The following is a 17,249-nucleotide window of genomic DNA, read 5'->3' on the forward strand; positions in this document are numbered from 1 at the left end:
GCATCGTCGCAACGGGAGAAGCACCCCACCCCGGCAAGGTGAGGTGCGGGTAGATGAACCGGCATGGCACCCCCACGCCCGACCGTGTTGGCCCCCGTTGCCCTACGCCAATCATATCCCGAGCATTGATATAAGCGAGGGGTTGCAGCAAAGCAAGAAGGGTGTTCAGACGCCCGTCCAAAGAGCATCTTATCTTTTTTGCGTTGTGTTTGGTGAGGGGTAGCCCTGCTAATGGAACGGGGGCTAGACCACGAGCCGGTGTTTTGTTGGTGGTTGCGGGTGCGGGTGCGGGTGCGAAGTTCTGGCACCCTTGCAGAGTAACATCGCACTTGAGGCTGAAGCATTGCTGTGAAGAGTCGGAGTGCGGAGCACGTCATCTTTGGCGCGGATGTGGTCAACGCTGGTGCCATGGAACAATATGAACTTATTACGTTTAAGTGGTGAAGTATTGCCGGGCTGGACTGGCCTATTGTCCGGGATTCTGGGAAGGGTCTGGATTAGGTGGCGAGGTTGGCTAGTGCTGTGTGTGGTATTCGCCCCGTCGGAGGTCGCCGGGTCGTTGGTTCGAAGCGGGCTCTAATTTTACCGGGAGTTGGGTTGCGTCCAGACCGAGGTGGTTATGGCGGGCACCAACTTCAATATCTCCTAAATAATCACTTACGGCCGGTGGTGAGCTGGGGGCAGAACAATGCTAAAGGATGCTTGTACAGCTAACAGCAACGTCTCCCCCGGAACCGATCCGGAGAGGTTTAACTCCGACTAGCGGGGTCGTTCTAGGGGCTGAAGAGAGGGGGTAGTGGCAACAACGGGATAACACGACTCGAACTCGGATGAGATGAAGATGGAGAAAGAGAGCAGGGCGGGGATGCGCCTTGATATCTGAAGTTTTCAATAATACAATGATTGCGGTGAATAGAGTACACCACGCCTGGGATTTGAAGATCTATTTATCCAAGACCTACATTGATGGAGTTCAGTACATTTGGGTGGAATTCCGGGCATCAATGCTAGGAATGGCATGCAAGGCGGGAAATCAACCGATGTCCGTGAATTAAATGCCTGCCTTGGTAACATGTACTTAACCTTCAGATGAACTCCAAGCTGAACAAAGATGAAGCCAACAAGAGCGAGAGGGGGGGAGGAACAGACGGACAACGAAGAAAAACAGAAAAACAGAAAAACAAGAAACCGGAACGATGAAAGAGAAAACGAAACAGAGAAAGACGGACGGTCAAGGGAAAGAAAAGAGGGGGGAAAAGTATCCCCAGGCATGAGCTCGGTGTTACGAGGCTGGATCTATGGTTTCCTAAGTATCACAATCGCTGACCCCTTCCACATTCTTTTGGTGCTCCCTATCAGGATAAAGCCCATGCTGTTCCGCCTTCAAGAGACTGGACAATCAGAAACCTCCGCCGAGCGAGCTCGTTGCCGGCTCGCGACCAAGACTCTCTAGCAGGCGCAATACTTTCGCGCCCGCCTTCTTCTTTGTTCAGCCAAAACGCCGAAGGCGGCATGAACCTAGGGTCGTCCCGGTAGGTTTTCACCAGCCATTCGGCCGCCACGCTCGGGCTTCAATCCATCTCTGGGGTATCCAATGTATCCATGGGTAATCGAGCTGGTATCCCCTCGGGAAAGGCCAGAGCCGTTCGATGATAGACGGAGGTAAGGGCAACGACCCTTGCTTCTGCGTGCGCGGGTGCATGTCGCGGTTGGGGGTGAACTTGTAAATGTAGACGTTCTTAAAGTCGATGATGACGATGTTGCCATCGGGTTTCACCATGATGTTGCGGGGTTCGACATCGTCGTGTCGCACAGCGACGTTCCAACAAATGAACAAGACCGGCTCCCGAATGTTCTTGAGCACGCGGATCCGGAAGTCTTCAGGCGGGAGCAGGGCATAGTCGACCTCAAGCCCGTATTTATCCTCGGCATGCGCGATTATGTCTATCATGCATTCACCACGGACAAGTTTGATGAGGATCGTGTGGACCCATCGCTGGCCGATAGTGAAAGTCCAGGACCCGTGGTAGGCCGGGACGACAGTCCCTCCAATGATGGGTTGCATGGTCCTATAGGCCCAGGCCTCGATGCTGTAGTCCCTATCAGCAAAGGACATACAGTCATTGTAATCCAGGGCGCTGGGCCCGGGATCTCCCAGGGGGTAATCGACACCGTCGAATATTTTGGCAATCTACTCGGTGGAGGAATCTCCGTCGAGAAAACAGGCGACTACATGGGTTCCGCCTTGGTCTCGGATGGTCTTGATGCCCGTCACAGTCAAGATGCGCTCAAGCGAGCCTGGCGGTTTCGTCTCGAGTGGTGGGTTAGCCAGTGCGAACTCCACACGGTCAATCTTCCACAAGTCCTGGTCTTTCCAGCGGCTCCAGTAGACGGGTGGACGGGGGCATGGTCCGTACGAGCCGGTGAAGGGCTCGGGCGGCACATGCTCACGGATGCGAAGGGTTGTATGAATACCGTACTGGGATTTGCCGGAAGCATTGCGAATCGTGCCCATGGCGATGATAGATCTTAAACCAACGCCCGGTGATTTGGATTGGGACTAGAATCGCGTAGGTTGACTGTTGATTCCACAAAAGCAGGGACAAATAATCGAAGATATCGCGGACAGCCCAGAGGAAATACGAGGGTACTAATTTCCACAATGACGAAGTGCCGGGTGCTCAGAACCTCATGTTCAATGTCGGGGCCAGCCATGCGGTTCTCTCGGCCCCGGGCGAATTGTTGGTTGGTTTCGAAACAGTTGGACTTTTGCCCAGGACAACCAACCCAAAATCAGCGCTCCGAACAGTTCAATTTTTTCAGTTCAGTAGTTCCAATCCAATCAATCCAATTCCAATCCAATCCGTGCCATTTTGGGGCCTCAGTGCAATCCAGATCCAGCTCCAGGATTTGAACTGAGCTCGATTGAACTTACATGGGTTAGGGTTATTAAGCGACAATACTTGCCGTTATCTGATAGTGAGGTACCGAACGTTATCGATAACTAACAGTCTCGTTGTTCAAACAGGGTCAATCGCTGTTGGATTGAACTTGCCATCATCAACCGCCCTTCGACCAGGTCCAACCCTACCGCCCAATGGCTACCTCAGACACGAGCTCTACTGCCACATCCCCGACGAATGCCGCCGTCGTCACCGGGCCTGTCGTCACCACCGAAAACAGCACCTTTTCGAGGCTTGGCCATGCGCTTTCCCTAGTTCAGCAGATCGAGGCGCTTGGGGAGGACCCTCCAGCGTCAATCGTCCCCGAGCAATGGCCTGTTGTGACCTGCAAGAAGGGCCTCAAGTACGTACCTGAAAACTGGGCTAGATAAGCGGCAAGACAGGCGCTCTTGGGTGTGGAAATACGGCTTTTGCGTTGCCCTTGTCGTCGATCCAACTGGTTAGTTTTATTTCTCACAACAGCGCCCTCAACGCTTATCGTTATAATAACCGATTATTTATACAGTCAAGATGAAGGCGAAAAGCTTCCATTTCGTCTGCAAGCGATGTAGTGCAACGTTCAACGCTCAATCGACTTCGGCCGCACGAAGTCATCTCGAAGAACAACACCGTATTTTTGACGATAAACCTCACTCGAATTCGAACGACCCCCAAGCTACAACATCAAGAAAACGAGCTGCAACCAACCACAGTATTAGCGAGATGTTGAGCCGCAACAAGAACAAAAAGTCGACGGCCGTGGTTCCAAGAACCCAAGGGGAGCGCTTTCGTTACCTCCTTGTTTGTTGGATGGCTACGGCAAACATTCCGTTCGCCGCGGTGGAAAACAAGTATTACCGTCAAATACTACAGCTCTTCAACGCTCCATTAACTGACGCCCTTCTTCCAAAAGGGGGGGGATACAACAAGAAGCTGGCTCACAAGTATGTATCACGATCTTCTTGATTCAATCAAGATTAAGCTCAAGGCTTCTCCACATCAGAAACATCTCTCTTTCGATCTGTGGACCTCCTCTCATTGGCCTTGCGCTACTCGCAGTCGTTGTTCATTACTTTGAGAGCTCTCGGAAATTATCAAACACACTCTCCTGACTCTGTCACGGATTACGGGGACTCATGCTGGCGAGAACATTGCACCTGGTGTTCTAGACGTCATCAAGACGTTTGACCTACAGCCCTGCCTTGGATATTTCCAAACCGACAATGCAGATAACAACGATACGGCAATGACAAAGGTCCTTTTACACCTCAATCCAACGCTTTCCCCTGCGCAAGCCATCGCCCTCAAATGCAAGGTCCGGGTCCGTTGTTTCGGGCACATATTGAACCTTGTTGCTAAGGCCTTCCTTCAAGCAACCAACAAGAAGCTCATCAAGTCCCTGGCACCGGAATCCCTGGCACACCACAACGCAGCGGAAGAGGGAAGGCTTCTTCATGGAATGGCGCAAGTCTGGCCCTATTGGAAAGCTCCACTTCCTGGTTCATCACATTCGCCGCAGTCCTCAACGCCGGGATCTGTTTTCGGATATCGCTAAGGGCAAGTTGACAGAGGAAGAACAGCAAGAATTCGGCGCTATTCTAATCGACAAGGACATTGCAAAGCTGCAGTTGCGTTCGGACAATGAGACTCGATGGCATTCAGTCTACCACATGATCGACCGGGCAATCATGTTACGTGATCCTCTGGATTATTTCGTCAACATCGTGACCAAGAAGGATCCAGATAATATCACGAGCGATGACCAGCTTACGCCTTCAGAGTGGGTGGTGCTCAAAGAGATCCGTTGCATCTTGGAACCGTTCAAAATCATTACAAAGAAGTTTGAGGGCCGGAAACCAAACTTTGCGGACGTCGTATCACATGCCTACACCCTGCACAGGAACCTCAACGAACTCTATCAACAGTATGCCAGAACAGCCAGTCAACATCACGATTTCCATGGGGGTCCCTGGGTTGGTATACGGCCACCGTCGCCGGCCCTGGGAAACTCTCTCAATCCCGGTCGGATGCAGTCGCTTTCGTCAGACCCAGACCCAGATATTGAACCCCCAAGTCAACGTGTTGAGCCTCCAAGTCAACGGCGGTCTGGGCGAACAATCCGGCCTTCCCAGCTCACTTGGACGACTTTGAAGGTTGACCTCCCAGCACTTGGATATCGGCCCTCTACCACAGAGCCCCACCCAGCGCCATCGCCACGCCCTCAACAGCGCGTTGTTCAACTTGGGGAGGTAATTGACGATGAAGTTGATGATACTGGGTATGCCTTTATCCAAAAGAGTCTCAAACTTGCCATTGAGAAGCTGGAAAAGTATCTGGCGATCATGGACGCCACCCCAGCTTATTGGGCGGCAATGATACTACTTCCGAACTGTAAGATGCGGTGGATCGAGCGTTTTTTTACAGATGATCCGCTTAAGTCGTCCGACATTCAAGCCCGGTTCCGGGTTTTCTTTGACCACAATTATCCTCGACCGGCTCCGGATTCATCAAACGGGTCCCGGGACCGACCTTCACATCGCCCGGCGTTTGGGTATGACTTCTATGACCCTCCGGATCGCGTATCCGTTGATGAGGTTAGTGTCTACCTCAATGAGCCGGTTCTGCCACTAGAAGAGACCCCTTATCAATGGTGGTGGCGTAATCGTGACCGTTTCCCACGGCTTTCCAAGATGGCATTTGAGTTGTTATCTATTCCACCCTGTTCAACAGAATGCGAGAGGTGTTTTAGTGCATCGAAGTTGGCCCTGGGTCATCAGAGAAACCGCACGCACGAGGAAACCCTTTGTATGCTTCAGTGTATCAATAATTGGCTGCGGATTCTAGATAGCTAGAGCAGGAGGAACGCCAGGGAGTGGTGTGACTGTTGGGGAGACCTTTTGGGGGCTGAGCGGAACGGATCAGCTGCTTCCGGGGGGGAGGCCTTGGCAGATTGAACTAAACAGTTCAGTTCAATCTGAGGAACAGTTCAGTTCAATCGCACCTCAAAATCTTCAATCCAATCCAATCGGGGACCCAGGATTGGATTGATTGAACTGTTCGGAACGCTGCCCAAAATATGTTGGGCCAACTGGTAGCTAGTGCAGCTTCAAACCGCCTGTGCGTCCAATGGGGAGCTTGAAACCAACCCGCCCCCCCCCTTGTATAATGACTTAATAAGATTGTAATGAGGATAACTAGTTAGTTATTCAATCCCTTTACCATCCAAGGAGAAATACACGGCATCGTGAGCCTCGCAGGAGAACGAATCAACCTACACCATGTTTCTAGGCTGTAGATGCGATAGACTACAATGAATCACAGACTTCAGCCAATGTAGGTCGGACTAGTCTGACCTACCACAGCGGGGTTCCGTGGGGGGTGGGAACGCTAGTTGACAGCGCGATGATAGCCTGAAAATATTTGACAATTTTGACAACTAGCATACCCCGCATAATTAGCATACCCAATGCAACTAGCATACCCAATGCAACTAGCATTCCCACGCCAAATGCCGTCGCTCGCAGCCCCGCTCCAGCGCCTAGCCTGCCACACCCTCCGCTGCACCCTCCTGTGCACCCCCATTGCACCCTGTTATTGTATTTTGAGCCACTGCTGTATTTAGCGTCTGTTTCCCTACCTACATAAAGATTCCAAACACCCCCTCAACAATACGGGATTCGCGTGCATCCATCCCCAGCGGGTCCACACGTCATGTAAGTCCTCTTGGCCCCGCTGCTAACTGCCTGGTCGCGGGTTGGTTTGGTTGAACAGAAGCGCTGTCGGCCTGCTGGTTAGCCGAAGAGGGAGCGCGACACCACTTTCCAGGTTATCTTTGTCGTCTACCCCAACCGGTTCGTTACCTGACACAGGCGTCATTAGGGGAGGTAAAAACGGGCAACTTACATCGCGCGCTCTCACAACGCATGTACGTCCCAGTTCACCCAGATGATGCCAACGCCCCTGACCGGTATCATGTAGAGACGCACAGGGCGAATGGCAGGCACCCCAACCACTACAGCATCTTCCGTCTCCTCCATTATCTCCAAGTCCCGGAGCTTATGTCGAGTCTTTGTACGCTTGATCAGTGTTAGTACTGTGAAGATGTGTCTGTCCTTGTCGTTGTCGAGGACGAAGATATGGTCCACACGCCCGAAAAGAGTCTGGTTGTCGCGCTTGAATCGTACAAAGTCGCCAGTCCTGAACGTGAAGCGGTCGTTCGACTCCCTGCCCGTATGAACGAAACATTAGCCTGGGCACACCGCTAAGCCGTCCAGCCTCTATTTGACACCCAGGAGTCAATGTCCCTTCCGGGAACCTGTGCTGACAAGCACGCCGGCCGTCTGGGGGAATCTGACAAGGCGAGCCAGGCTCACGTGTCCCGGTGGTGGGAAAGGGGGAGGGGTGGGGACTCAGGGATATGGACCTGGTGGTCTGGTACGCACCTGTCGGTGAATCCGGACTTCCGTGACCACTGGATTGGCCGGTTCTCGAACAGAGATGGATATTGTGCAGGTTTGCCGTAACCATACTGGTATGCCAGTCGGAGATGACCACGCCAAGTCGATGTCGTGTTGAGGTCCCCGGAGCGAGTCGGGATTCTATTGCCATCATTAATTGGGTGGGTTGCGACAACACTCTTTGTTGGGATACGATTGATCGCAGCCGGTCTGAGATGATTGCTGTCTGCGGACTGGTCGATTTCCATCTCGTGGTCTTCGTTATCGAGCAGGGCATCCATCTCATTTCGGTCCGTTCGAGATAGTACTGTATTGAAAAGGGTCGGGCACTGCTGGTAAAGTGCAAGCATCTCGCTGGTGAGTTCCGGGTCGTCATGCTGAAAAGCGTTCTGGAGGAGCAGGCGCATCGTCTCTTGGAAATTGACTTTCATCAGCAGGATCTTCTCCACGTTGGAGTAATTTGTTTCGTAGACACGGGTCTTGAAGTATCTAGAAGACGTTAGCAGACGGTAAGACGGGTAGGTCTGTTCGAAGAAACCCGGCCGAAGAGATCGAGGTGAAGCGAGCGATACATGGGCGACGCGGATTCGAATCTCTCCGGATTCAACGGTCTTGTGTTTGCTGGCAGGCCTTCTCCAAGCATGGTGCCAGAGCCATGCCCAGATCACTTCGCGACAAGAGCCAGACACAGATCCACACGAATGTCGCTGAGTCCAAGGGTCTGGGGTTTGCCGGTGAAGGTCTATCAAGCGGGGTGCTGGTAACTACAGGTGAGGGACAATTACCGACGGAAGTTAGACATACCGGTGTAAGTTTTCGCCTGTGAGTGTGTTACAGTTGACAGGTAAAGCGTACTCCTCCGCGAATTCTGGGAAATGAACGGCGACATGAATATTTGGGCGCAATGTGTCGTTCTGGTACTGTAATGCCCGGCCAGAATCATCAACGACACCGTCTTGGAGAACTGACTCATCGATAACTTGGACTCCCGGCGTCCCTGCGTGTGACGCACCAGACGACCCGGTTGAGGTCACAGCTGCAAGTAAACAGAGCTGGTTGAAAAGGTAGCGAGCCCGGTAAATGATGTTGCCCTTGAGGTAACGGTCCCGACGCGACACACGAGTCCCCATCAGAACGGTAGTGCTCTTTGCAATCGCAGCAGTAGTCTCGATGATCAACTCAATCGAATCTTTCTCGTGGTTCTTAGCTTGGTCCCAGAACCTTGGCCGAATGTGCTCCCTCTTTAACCAGTTTAGGAGCAAGGCTGGGATAATGACGATCCATCGCGCGTGGTGAGACATCTTGTAGCTTGATAAATGGTGAACCGGTGACTGTAAACGTGGCCAACCCGGTGGGTAAGGCCAAGTCTGGAGCTGTATAGCATATTCCGAGCGCGCTGACTTTGTAAGAATGCCATCCCGAAGGAGAAAGTGCATCAAGTTGCCAAGACCGTTGTACTCAGAGTGTGCTGCGTCGATGGGCCGTGACATGACCAGATCAAGGGCCGGTGACAGGCGGGGAAGTACCGGCAGATCTTCAGCCATCCCTCACTGCGTACAATATCGTTTCCGTTCCGACGTAGTTTGCAATGAGCGGTGCAGCATCTGCTGCATCTCCAGGGTCTGAGTGTGAAACCGGCCGTGAGTGATATGATCGAACTTGAGCATAACATCGGGATTGACAGCGCGCTGGCCGGAGTCCGCGAAACAGCATCTGCAGAACTTGTGTGCTCGTGGGCCTTTGAACCCGGAGTTCTCGGCCTGTTGAGGCATATCGCCAATGTAACATCGCAAATGCGCAAACACGGACGATTTTGTCGCGAATAGTCATGACGATACCGGCGTCGAGATGAACCATCATCTTCAGCGCTTTAATAACCTCGCCAAAGTCCGATGCATGAGGCCTACCACGCCAGTGTTAGCTTCAAATACAAGATTAACAACATTCCACAGGGCAGGCTAAAAGCTATGCCCGTATCGAGTCGACACCCCCGAAAGGTGGAAAATGCTGGCAGTCAAGCAATAGGGAAGGGATCTTAGACAAGAAGCTGGACTTACCCGAGTACGATTAGGAAAATGCTGCCCGGACTAAAACGCTCCTCTTCACAAAGCCCTGCTGGTGTGAAATTTTCCGGGGATTCGTGGATTTCTGCGGAAAATAGATATCGGCCGTCCGTTGTCGTTCATAATTGGTGTCGCCGAACCCGGTCGGGGAAAAGCAGAGGTTTTCATTCGATGACTGGCGCAGTTGTCTCTAAATTGAGGGCCCCGGGGTTCTGCGCCGATAGATGCTGCTTACGTGCTGTGCTGCAAAGTCGGCGCGACTTTAGACCCTACGATTGATCGCGCCATATTTGCGCTGTCAATAATCCCCGATGGTGTTGATGGTGTTGTAAAAAAAATTTGATGTGGGAGGGTTTTAGAGGGAGGAAATCGAAGGACTCGTGAGTGAGCGAGGAGTTGTTGCCAGAAAAAATCTCAGAGGAGGCCGTTCCTTCCTTCGCTCCTGTTGGAAACTATTAACAGCCACAATTCCACGGTTATCAGACGGATGATGGGAGCTTACAACAGTGGGTTGGAGATGCTTCGAGCAGCCCAGAAATCATCAATTGAAGGTTGTTTCTTTCTGTTCTTCGGTGGTGGCCATCGCCCTAACCCTTTTGAATAGCTCGTTGTCCAGACCCTGGATACCCTCAAACAGTAGCACCGGCAACCGAGCTTCCGTATTTCGAATGCCACCACTTCCAACACCACCACATGATTATGAGAAGCCGCACAATGTCGCCGCCGTTGATGGCCAGCGGGCACACGGCGCTTTGGCCGGGCCTAGTGTCAGCCAACCCACCGGAACAACCCCATCGAACTTCCAGGGCATCACCAGAACAACATCGCAGAGGATGTTATCGCCCCCACCTACGCGGCCTCGCTTGGAAGGCCAGATCAGTTCATCTCCCGTAATCCAGGATCCCGGTGCCCATCATCCCCACATCCGATACAGGCAGCGTCCACAGCCGGTCGGTGGTGCAGCAACAGACTGGGCAGTGCACAACACCCGGTGCAACTGTCAACGCTCCGACGACAGAGGCCACCCCGGCAGCGAAAACATCTCCGCCGGGGTTTAGCGCAGGCGACTCTACCACAACCGCCCAAGCCACTCCAGTTACCCGCGCTTCGAACCGCAACAGCAGGAAGTCTCAGCGTGCTCTGCAAGCTGACAGCAACACGCAGGAAGCTCACATTAATACTCGCGGAGTCACAGCTAGACGTAGTGGTACTCTGGCCTCTCGGGACAAACGTGCGGGTGGCGGGGATTCCGGCAAACCCATGTCTCGGCCTGGAAAGCAGCAGCAGAGAGCCAGGCTTGGACGTAACACCCCGGTGGATGACCAAGAGTCAGAAGGATACTCTAACTTGTGACCTCCAACCGGTTTTACCCCTGTACTGCCGTATTCAATCGTTGCTAGTAGTAGTATATAGTGTGTATTCAAGAATGGATTATGTGGCTAAAAGAAAATAAAAAACCTGGTTCAGTCCTTGATTTCATCTTGTCCAGCGTTGTGCTTTTGTAAATTGGGCGAGGCGTACACCAGACAGTGGCTTACAGTGGCTTACAGTGGCTTACAGTGGTTGCAGTGGCAGTCCCATTGCCACGAGTCCTGATCAATCTGTCGGATGGGGCAAGGACCCATAAATAACCACCAATCAGAGAGCGGAACGCCGGGAATGCTAGTTGCTCGAGGTATGCTAGTTGCTCTGGGAATGATAGTTGACAAGACAACGATAGATTGCATTCCTGGAAGGCCAAGTATCATACTTGCCTAGCACATTTTCCCACTACGGTATTTTAACCACCCAGACCGCTCCGCGTTGAACAACTATTAAGTCTGGCCGCACCCGAACCTGCAACCTGCCACTTCTTTAAGGGACCGCACGGATTCCACGGCCAACGGAGTCAGCCGGCCGTACATCGACGCTTGGAGCAGTATTTCATTTGTAACATTCAAGGCATCCAAGGCAGCGTCCCTCGTCGAGCCCCCTTTCTGGTCACGGAACGGTGCCCTTTGGGGGACCTTTCTCCCAAGCCTGTCTGCCTTCTGCTCATGCCAAAGTTTTTGCCAATGCTGTCACCTGATCCCGCAACTGCTTGCTCTCTCTCGGTGCATTCTTCAGCACCTTCTGCAGGAGATGATCGACCTGGGCACCGGGCGCTGTGGGCGGGTTGCCCTGCGCGGTCTGAATTCGCGAGACCTGGAACTGCAGGAAGAATTTGGGCACCTTGATGCCAAGGTTCCCACCGACCGAGCGGATACCGGCCTCGGTTGCGAGGTAGACGTCGAGTTGTTTCTGGAAGGTGGCGAGGTCGGCGTTGCGCAGCGGCGTGGGCGTCGCAAACTTGTCGAGAGCGAACTGCAGCGGCGTTTGGGCGGACGAGGCGAAGTTGACCGACGAGAACGATACACCGCCCGAGAAGACGTCTGGTACGCCTGAGAGGGTGGTCCGGGAGTTGTCGCAGGTGATGCGCTCTTGCAGGTTGGTTACAATATCAGCGACTTCTTTGGGGAGAACCTGGTTGCCGACGAGAAAACAGGAGTTGGCCTGCCGCTCTGAGATCAGCGGGGCTAGATACCTATGTTAGTGGCAAGGCAGAATGATGGAATCTGAGAAGCATAAATACATACCGGATAAGGCGAAGCCTGCGCCGAAATAGATCACTGCGAAGAGCTTCATCTTGATTGAGCGTTGGTATGAAAAGTCCCAAGAAGGACGGTAATGTCAGGCTGTTGATACACCACAGAAACGAAAATACAAGCACCAGTGCCGTAAATAGAAACAATGCAGCCAGCCACAATGACGATCAAGAACTGAGATCTTCAGATGGCTATCACACACTCTAAATACACCCGCCCTCGTGATCCGGAGTTGCCCAGCCGTTGCCGAAGCGCCGTGTTCGTCTCAAGTTTCGCCCATAACTGCCCCGAAGTCCTGGGTCAGAAACCGCAACATCCCCCGTTGACGCCGGGAATTATCTGTAAACGGAATGGGTTGCGGCCTTGTTGCTGGAAATGGGTTACCCCCGGCATGCGAAGGGGTCGTGACGCCGGTGGGGGTCGTTTCAGGCATGTGTCGGACGAGAAAACACCCCCTGACCCCGTTCCTTAACTACGGGTTCGCTAAAAACAACACCAACGATTTGGACAGAACAAACATTGAGATACCAGTGTAGGTTCGATGACCTTGAAGATGTTGAGTGCCACGATGGAATCCCTAAGGGAAATTGCATCCTGGGAGCATCGCCTGTTTAAATGACGACAATGATTCACAAGAAACAACGGTGATATTGAATCTGCACATGAACACTCGCGGTTCAGAAACAGTGTGTATTCCATCCATAGACCAATAACTCAAACACTCAATCCCGTTTATCATTCATTTCCAATAGTTGAATCATGAAAACTCGAATCGCAACCCCCCTGGTTCCATGAACTCATTCACACCTCCAGCCCCTTATACGCCTCCTCCAACCCCTGAAACTCGGCCACACCCAAGTCCTCCTTCCCCAACACCTTGCCCCCATCCGCCCTCGTCCAGCTCCTCTCCCGATACTCATCCCAAAACTCCATCATCACGCCCATCTCCTCCGCCCACAGCGGCCAGATCTCCCTAAACGCCTCCCCACTCACCCGCACCAACTGCGCCTTGGTGCCCCGCGCCCTCGCCCAAAGCTGCAACATCTCCCCGGCCTGGTGCGTCTCCGTCGCCGCCAGCACCACCGCGCCGCCCCGCGTCTTGTCCCCCTGCTCCACCGCCGCCTTGACGAACGCCCCCACGTTGGCCGACACGTCGCCGATGGTGGTGATGGGCGTCTCGGGCGCGTAGTTGGCGAGCTGCAGGTGCTTGCCGGCCGTGGGGATGAGGTAGGGCGTGAACATGGGGAAGGCGTAGTTGCTGTGGTACCAGGTGACCCAGAGGAAGGTGGTTTTGGCGAGGAGGGCGGGGAGGTGGGTGCGGATGTGCGCGTCGATGCGGTTCTTGCCCTCGAAGTGGGGGATGAGGTATTTGTTGGCGGAGAGGGCGAGGGCGTTGGGGAGCGTGCTCCAGATGTAGTGCTCGAGGGTGGGGGTGGCGGCGGCGGCGGTGGCGAGGTTGGTGCCCTGGTGGAGTTCGATTTCCATGGCTTTGTCGGGGGATTGGTGGGCGATGAAGGGCTCGAAGAAGTTGGTGACGGCGAAGATGATGTGGGAGCCGGCGAAGGCCGTCTTGAGGCTGGCGAGGTCGTTGAGGTCGGCTGCGACTACTTCGGCGCCCTGCGCGGCGAGGGCCTGGCCGGCGGGACCGGAGGGGTTGCGGGTGATGGCGCGGACTTGGTAGGCTGGGTTATTGATGAAGGCCCGGACGACGCCCTTGCCCTGGGCACCGGTGGCGCCGACGATCGTGATGAGCTTGGCCATTTCGGATGGGGTGGCTGGTGGAACGTTGATGGTGTTGGAGAGTTTGATGCGGGCGGGTTATTGCGCTGCGTTCAAGGAGGATGTGTTTGGTTAAGGAAGTGGAGTGAAAGATTGTGGAACTGCTGGAGTCTCAAGAAACTGGTGCTATTGATGTGTTGATGGAGTCTGAAAAAGGAGTTCACAATCATCGAAGCACGGTGAGGCAGTCCATACTTATACATCTCGGCCTCACCTCGCTCCACAGCTAGAGGTCCCTATCACCGACAATTATGGTGTTGATGATTCCATGGTCATATTACCAATTTGCTCACTTGCCGGTGTTTGGAAATCCGAGCGACGTCGGTGCGTCTTTGGGAAGACTCTATGAGCTTACCACCAAGACGGCGACGCCCTATCCACCAAGATAACCTTTGTCAGCCAACATGGCGAGCGCGACAAGGCCTATTCTCCGACCAACGACGGGTGCGAGTTGAATGGGAAAACAGATCTCCCGGCAAGGCCTTGAGTCAGCACCCTTGTAGAATGTAATGTCGTGTTGTGTTGATTGGACAAATGCTAAACAAAGGGCGTGTGCGGCGATTATTAATCTGGAGGTATGCAAAGGCGTTCAGTAACCAGCAAACTTTCCAGCAGGGGGGAGTTGGGGAAACCTCCGAGAACGGACATCTACAATGCCGAGCTGCGAGGTGCTGACTCAGGTTGGAGAGTTCTCTGTACAGTACTTTTTTGTGTTCGGTTACCGTCGACCTCCGTTCACGGAAGTCATTGACGTGCTTCAAGAGGTCGGTCACATAACACTAGCTTATCGGAAAGCATAGTCGAGGCCTCGCCATTCCCTTTGACACTATGTTCAAGTTTGTCAGACACATACACATTCCAGCCGGGGAAGGTTGCCGCGGCGTGTGAAGCTCGGGGCTGGGGGGAGGGCACAACAAGTTCCTCAGTCTCCCACTAATTATGTCCAGCCGATAATTAGAGGGATGGCGGGGATGATGCCGAATAGAAAAAGGCTGCTCATCAAACTGGATACTTCGGTATGACTTGGTTGAACTTCACTTCATCTTTTCGATCCATGATAGATGTAACAAACTTACGCAAGCTGTCGTGTAGTTCATCCCAAATCCGACATTATGTGACCAAAACTGGCATCTATCTACATGACTACATCCAATCCCCCAACTTAATGAACCCACCCTAGTTCTTCGCCCACGGCTTCTTCACGCCCTTCTCCTCATACCACTCCCCCACCCACCCCTTCATCTCCGCCGCCGCATCCAGCGCCAGCCTCTTCACATCCTCATTCGCGTCCCAATTCGGCCCGTACATATCCGAGCAATGAACGCCCCCCTTCACCAACCGCACTGGCAGCTGCTTGGACGAGTGCACCGGTCCGCCGGGGCGGAAGGCGCTGGACAGCGTGGCGTCGCGCCAGGGGTCGTGCTGGCCGTTGGTGTGCATGGCGCGCGTCGTGTTGGTGACGTCCCAGCCGCCCGTCCAGCGGTTGACGTCCTTGGCGCGCTTGCCCGACTCGAGCCCGTACCCGCCCTCGGGGAAGTGCAGCGGGCACTGCTTGCGCCAGTAGTCGTTGTTGACGTGCCGCGAGACGAGGGTCTTTTCGGTGAGCGGGGCGCCGTTTTGCCACCATTCGAAGCTGGAAGGAATGTTAGTAAGCGTAATGGTGGGGGGGAGGGATGGGGGAAGGACGTACGGCTCGTTGCAGAGCATCCAGTTCCATTGGTCGGTTAACCCAGTTGCCGGGGGTCAGGTCCTTGTAGGCGACGTTGTTGGGGTCCAGGCCTTTGAAGCACTCAATGTTGAGCTCGCCTTCCCATTCGGCGTAGCCGGCACTCTCGCAGTCTGGGGGAGGGGTTAGTTAATCTCGATGGGGGGGAAGAGAGGGTAAAACTCACAGCCAGGGATGACCTCCTCCTTCACGTATTTGGCGTAGCCGTCCAGAGCCTTGGCCAGGCCGACACCCCGGGCGCCAGGCACTTTGTTCGTGGAGTTAGGCCAGACGTTCTCAACGTAGTCGCAGAAGCGGTAGTACGGCGTGTAACCCGTGTTCTTGACCGAGTAGAACTGGGTCGACTGCCATTGCCACGGGCCCCATTCGAGCGCACTTAACACCAGTTAGCTGTCGTTCCCAAAAGAAGACGCTCACGCTCAGAAGCACTCACGCAGCAAAGTCCCCATCTTCCAGGTCCTCGAGCATGAACTTTTTCTTCAACTCCTGCTTCCGCTTCTTAGACCCAAAGCTCAGCACCAAATCTACATAGTTGATCACAGCGTTGACATCGGAGCTGCTAATTCCTGGGCGTCGCCTCCTGCACGGGCGACGAAATACTGCCAAAAGTCGCCCACAGCCTCCACGACACCGCTCGAACTGTATATACGCCCAGAACGTACCCGGCTCCAACGCAGCCAGCCACCCGGCCAGGGCACCGGCATACGACCCGCCGGCAAACACCCACGGGGCCTTGCCGGCCGAGCTCGCGCCGGAGTCGTCAAACGGCGGCACGAAGTTCTTGGCAAAGTAGGTCAGATCCTTGAGCGAGTTGTCGAGCGTGAGATACTGCAGATTCTCGACGGTCAGGTTCGCGTAGGGCGAGGAGCCGCCCCAGTAGCGGTGCTCGAGGATGACGACGGCGCCGCCGGTCTGGTTGGCCATGAGGCCCGACAGCCGCGCGCTGCCCAGCCAGGTGCGGTTGAAGCCCGTGCCCGTCTGCTCGCCGGGGGTGACGAGGTAGATGGGCGAGCCGGGGCCCTTCCAGAACTCGGTGCCGTACCAGTAGCGCTGCTTGAAGGTGCCCAGCGCCGGGTCGGCGTGGTCGATCAGCTGGTCGAAGGTGCCCCAGCCGTTGGTCGTCTCGGCGCGCTTGTGGAGGTCGGCTGCCGAGATGGTGTCGTCGTCCGGTCCGATGTCCATCGCCGTGCCGCGCCCGAAGGCGGCGGCGTAGGGGGCGAGGAGGAGGCCCGCCGCGAGGGCGGTGATGGAGAGCCTCATGGTGGTGGTGGTGGTTGATGCGGAGGGGGAAGGAGTGTGCCAACCAGCAGGGACGGAATAATGCCCTGGGTGAGAGGGGAGTGGTGGTATTATGTATTTTCATTTTGAAAAGGACCTGCCTGTTTATTTAATTGCCATGGGCAGCCCGCGGGTCCCAGCTCCCGCTTCCTCGCTGCACATGTTGTGGACAGGGGCACGCATGGAAGGAAGGCAGATCGCAAACAGGCAGCTGGCAGTGCCACACTACTACCACGGCAGCATGCAAGCCGCCACCGGGGATTCACACAAGTGGCTCGCTGGAGGCGATTGGCCGCCTTTTTGGGCCTTGCGGGCCTCGGCCAGTGTAACTCGCGCAGGCGGGTGCACAATTGGCAGTGGCTCTTGAGTGGGCACGGTTC

At 54.5% G+C, this 17,249-nt stretch overlaps 7 protein-coding genes across 7 annotated transcripts; 2 read left to right on the plus strand and 5 right to left on the minus strand.

Annotated features, from left to right (window-relative positions):
- Positions 1-1,540: 1,540 nt before the first annotated feature.
- Positions 1,541-2,515, minus strand: CHGG_08484 (uncharacterized protein; the record flags this gene model as incomplete). Its single annotated transcript, XM_001226410.1, has 2 exons — positions 1,541-2,083; positions 2,234-2,515. 2 exons carry the CDS (start codon positions 2,513-2,515, stop codon positions 1,541-1,543), a joined length of 825 nt encoding a protein of 274 aa, XP_001226411.1.
- A 582-nt stretch (positions 2,516-3,097) lies between these two features.
- On the plus strand, positions 3,098-6,190 carry CHGG_08485 (uncharacterized protein; the record flags this gene model as incomplete). The annotated part of the gene is made up of 6 exons (XM_001226411.1): positions 3,098-3,255; positions 3,347-3,402; positions 3,469-3,886; positions 4,303-5,536; positions 6,038-6,059; positions 6,141-6,190. The coding sequence occupies 6 exons, from the start codon at positions 3,098-3,100 to the stop codon at positions 6,188-6,190; spliced, it is 1,938 nt and encodes a 645-aa protein (XP_001226412.1).
- Positions 6,191-6,856: 666 nt separating this feature from the next.
- On the minus strand, positions 6,857-9,171 carry CHGG_08486 (uncharacterized protein; the record flags this gene model as incomplete). Its single annotated transcript, XM_001226412.1, has 4 exons — positions 6,857-7,166; positions 7,385-7,888; positions 8,204-8,867; positions 8,958-9,171. 4 exons carry the CDS (start codon positions 9,169-9,171, stop codon positions 6,857-6,859), a joined length of 1,692 nt encoding a protein of 563 aa, XP_001226413.1.
- A 1,005-nt stretch (positions 9,172-10,176) lies between these two features.
- On the plus strand, positions 10,177-10,815 carry CHGG_08487 (uncharacterized protein; the record flags this gene model as incomplete). The annotated part of the gene is made up of 2 exons (XM_001226413.1): positions 10,177-10,297; positions 10,397-10,815. 2 exons carry the CDS (start codon positions 10,177-10,179, stop codon positions 10,813-10,815), a joined length of 540 nt encoding a protein of 179 aa, XP_001226414.1.
- Positions 10,816-11,496: 681 nt separating this feature from the next.
- CHGG_08488 (uncharacterized protein) lies at positions 11,497-12,126 on the minus strand (the record flags this gene model as incomplete). The annotated part of the gene is made up of 2 exons (XM_001226414.1): positions 11,497-12,017; positions 12,078-12,126. 2 exons carry the CDS (start codon positions 12,124-12,126, stop codon positions 11,497-11,499), a joined length of 570 nt encoding a protein of 189 aa, XP_001226415.1.
- A 761-nt stretch (positions 12,127-12,887) lies between these two features.
- On the minus strand, positions 12,888-13,847 carry CHGG_08489 (uncharacterized protein; the record flags this gene model as incomplete). Its single annotated transcript, XM_001226415.1, has 1 exon — positions 12,888-13,847. The coding sequence occupies one exon, from the start codon at positions 13,845-13,847 to the stop codon at positions 12,888-12,890; it is 960 nt and encodes a 319-aa protein (XP_001226416.1).
- Positions 13,848-15,041: 1,194 nt separating this feature from the next.
- Positions 15,042-16,851, minus strand: CHGG_08490 (uncharacterized protein; the record flags this gene model as incomplete). The annotated part of the gene is made up of 5 exons (XM_001226416.1): positions 15,042-15,413; positions 15,556-15,704; positions 15,758-15,966; positions 16,025-16,115; positions 16,254-16,851. 5 exons carry the CDS (start codon positions 16,849-16,851, stop codon positions 15,042-15,044), a joined length of 1,419 nt encoding a protein of 472 aa, XP_001226417.1.
- Between the last annotated feature and the right edge of the window lie 398 nt (positions 16,852-17,249).

The sequence above is a fragment of the Chaetomium globosum genome, genomic scaffold, assembly GCF_000143365.1.
Source record: "Chaetomium globosum CBS 148.51 scaffold_6 genomic scaffold, whole genome shotgun sequence".
Classification (NCBI taxonomy): domain Eukaryota; kingdom Fungi; phylum Ascomycota; class Sordariomycetes; order Sordariales; family Chaetomiaceae; genus Chaetomium; species Chaetomium globosum.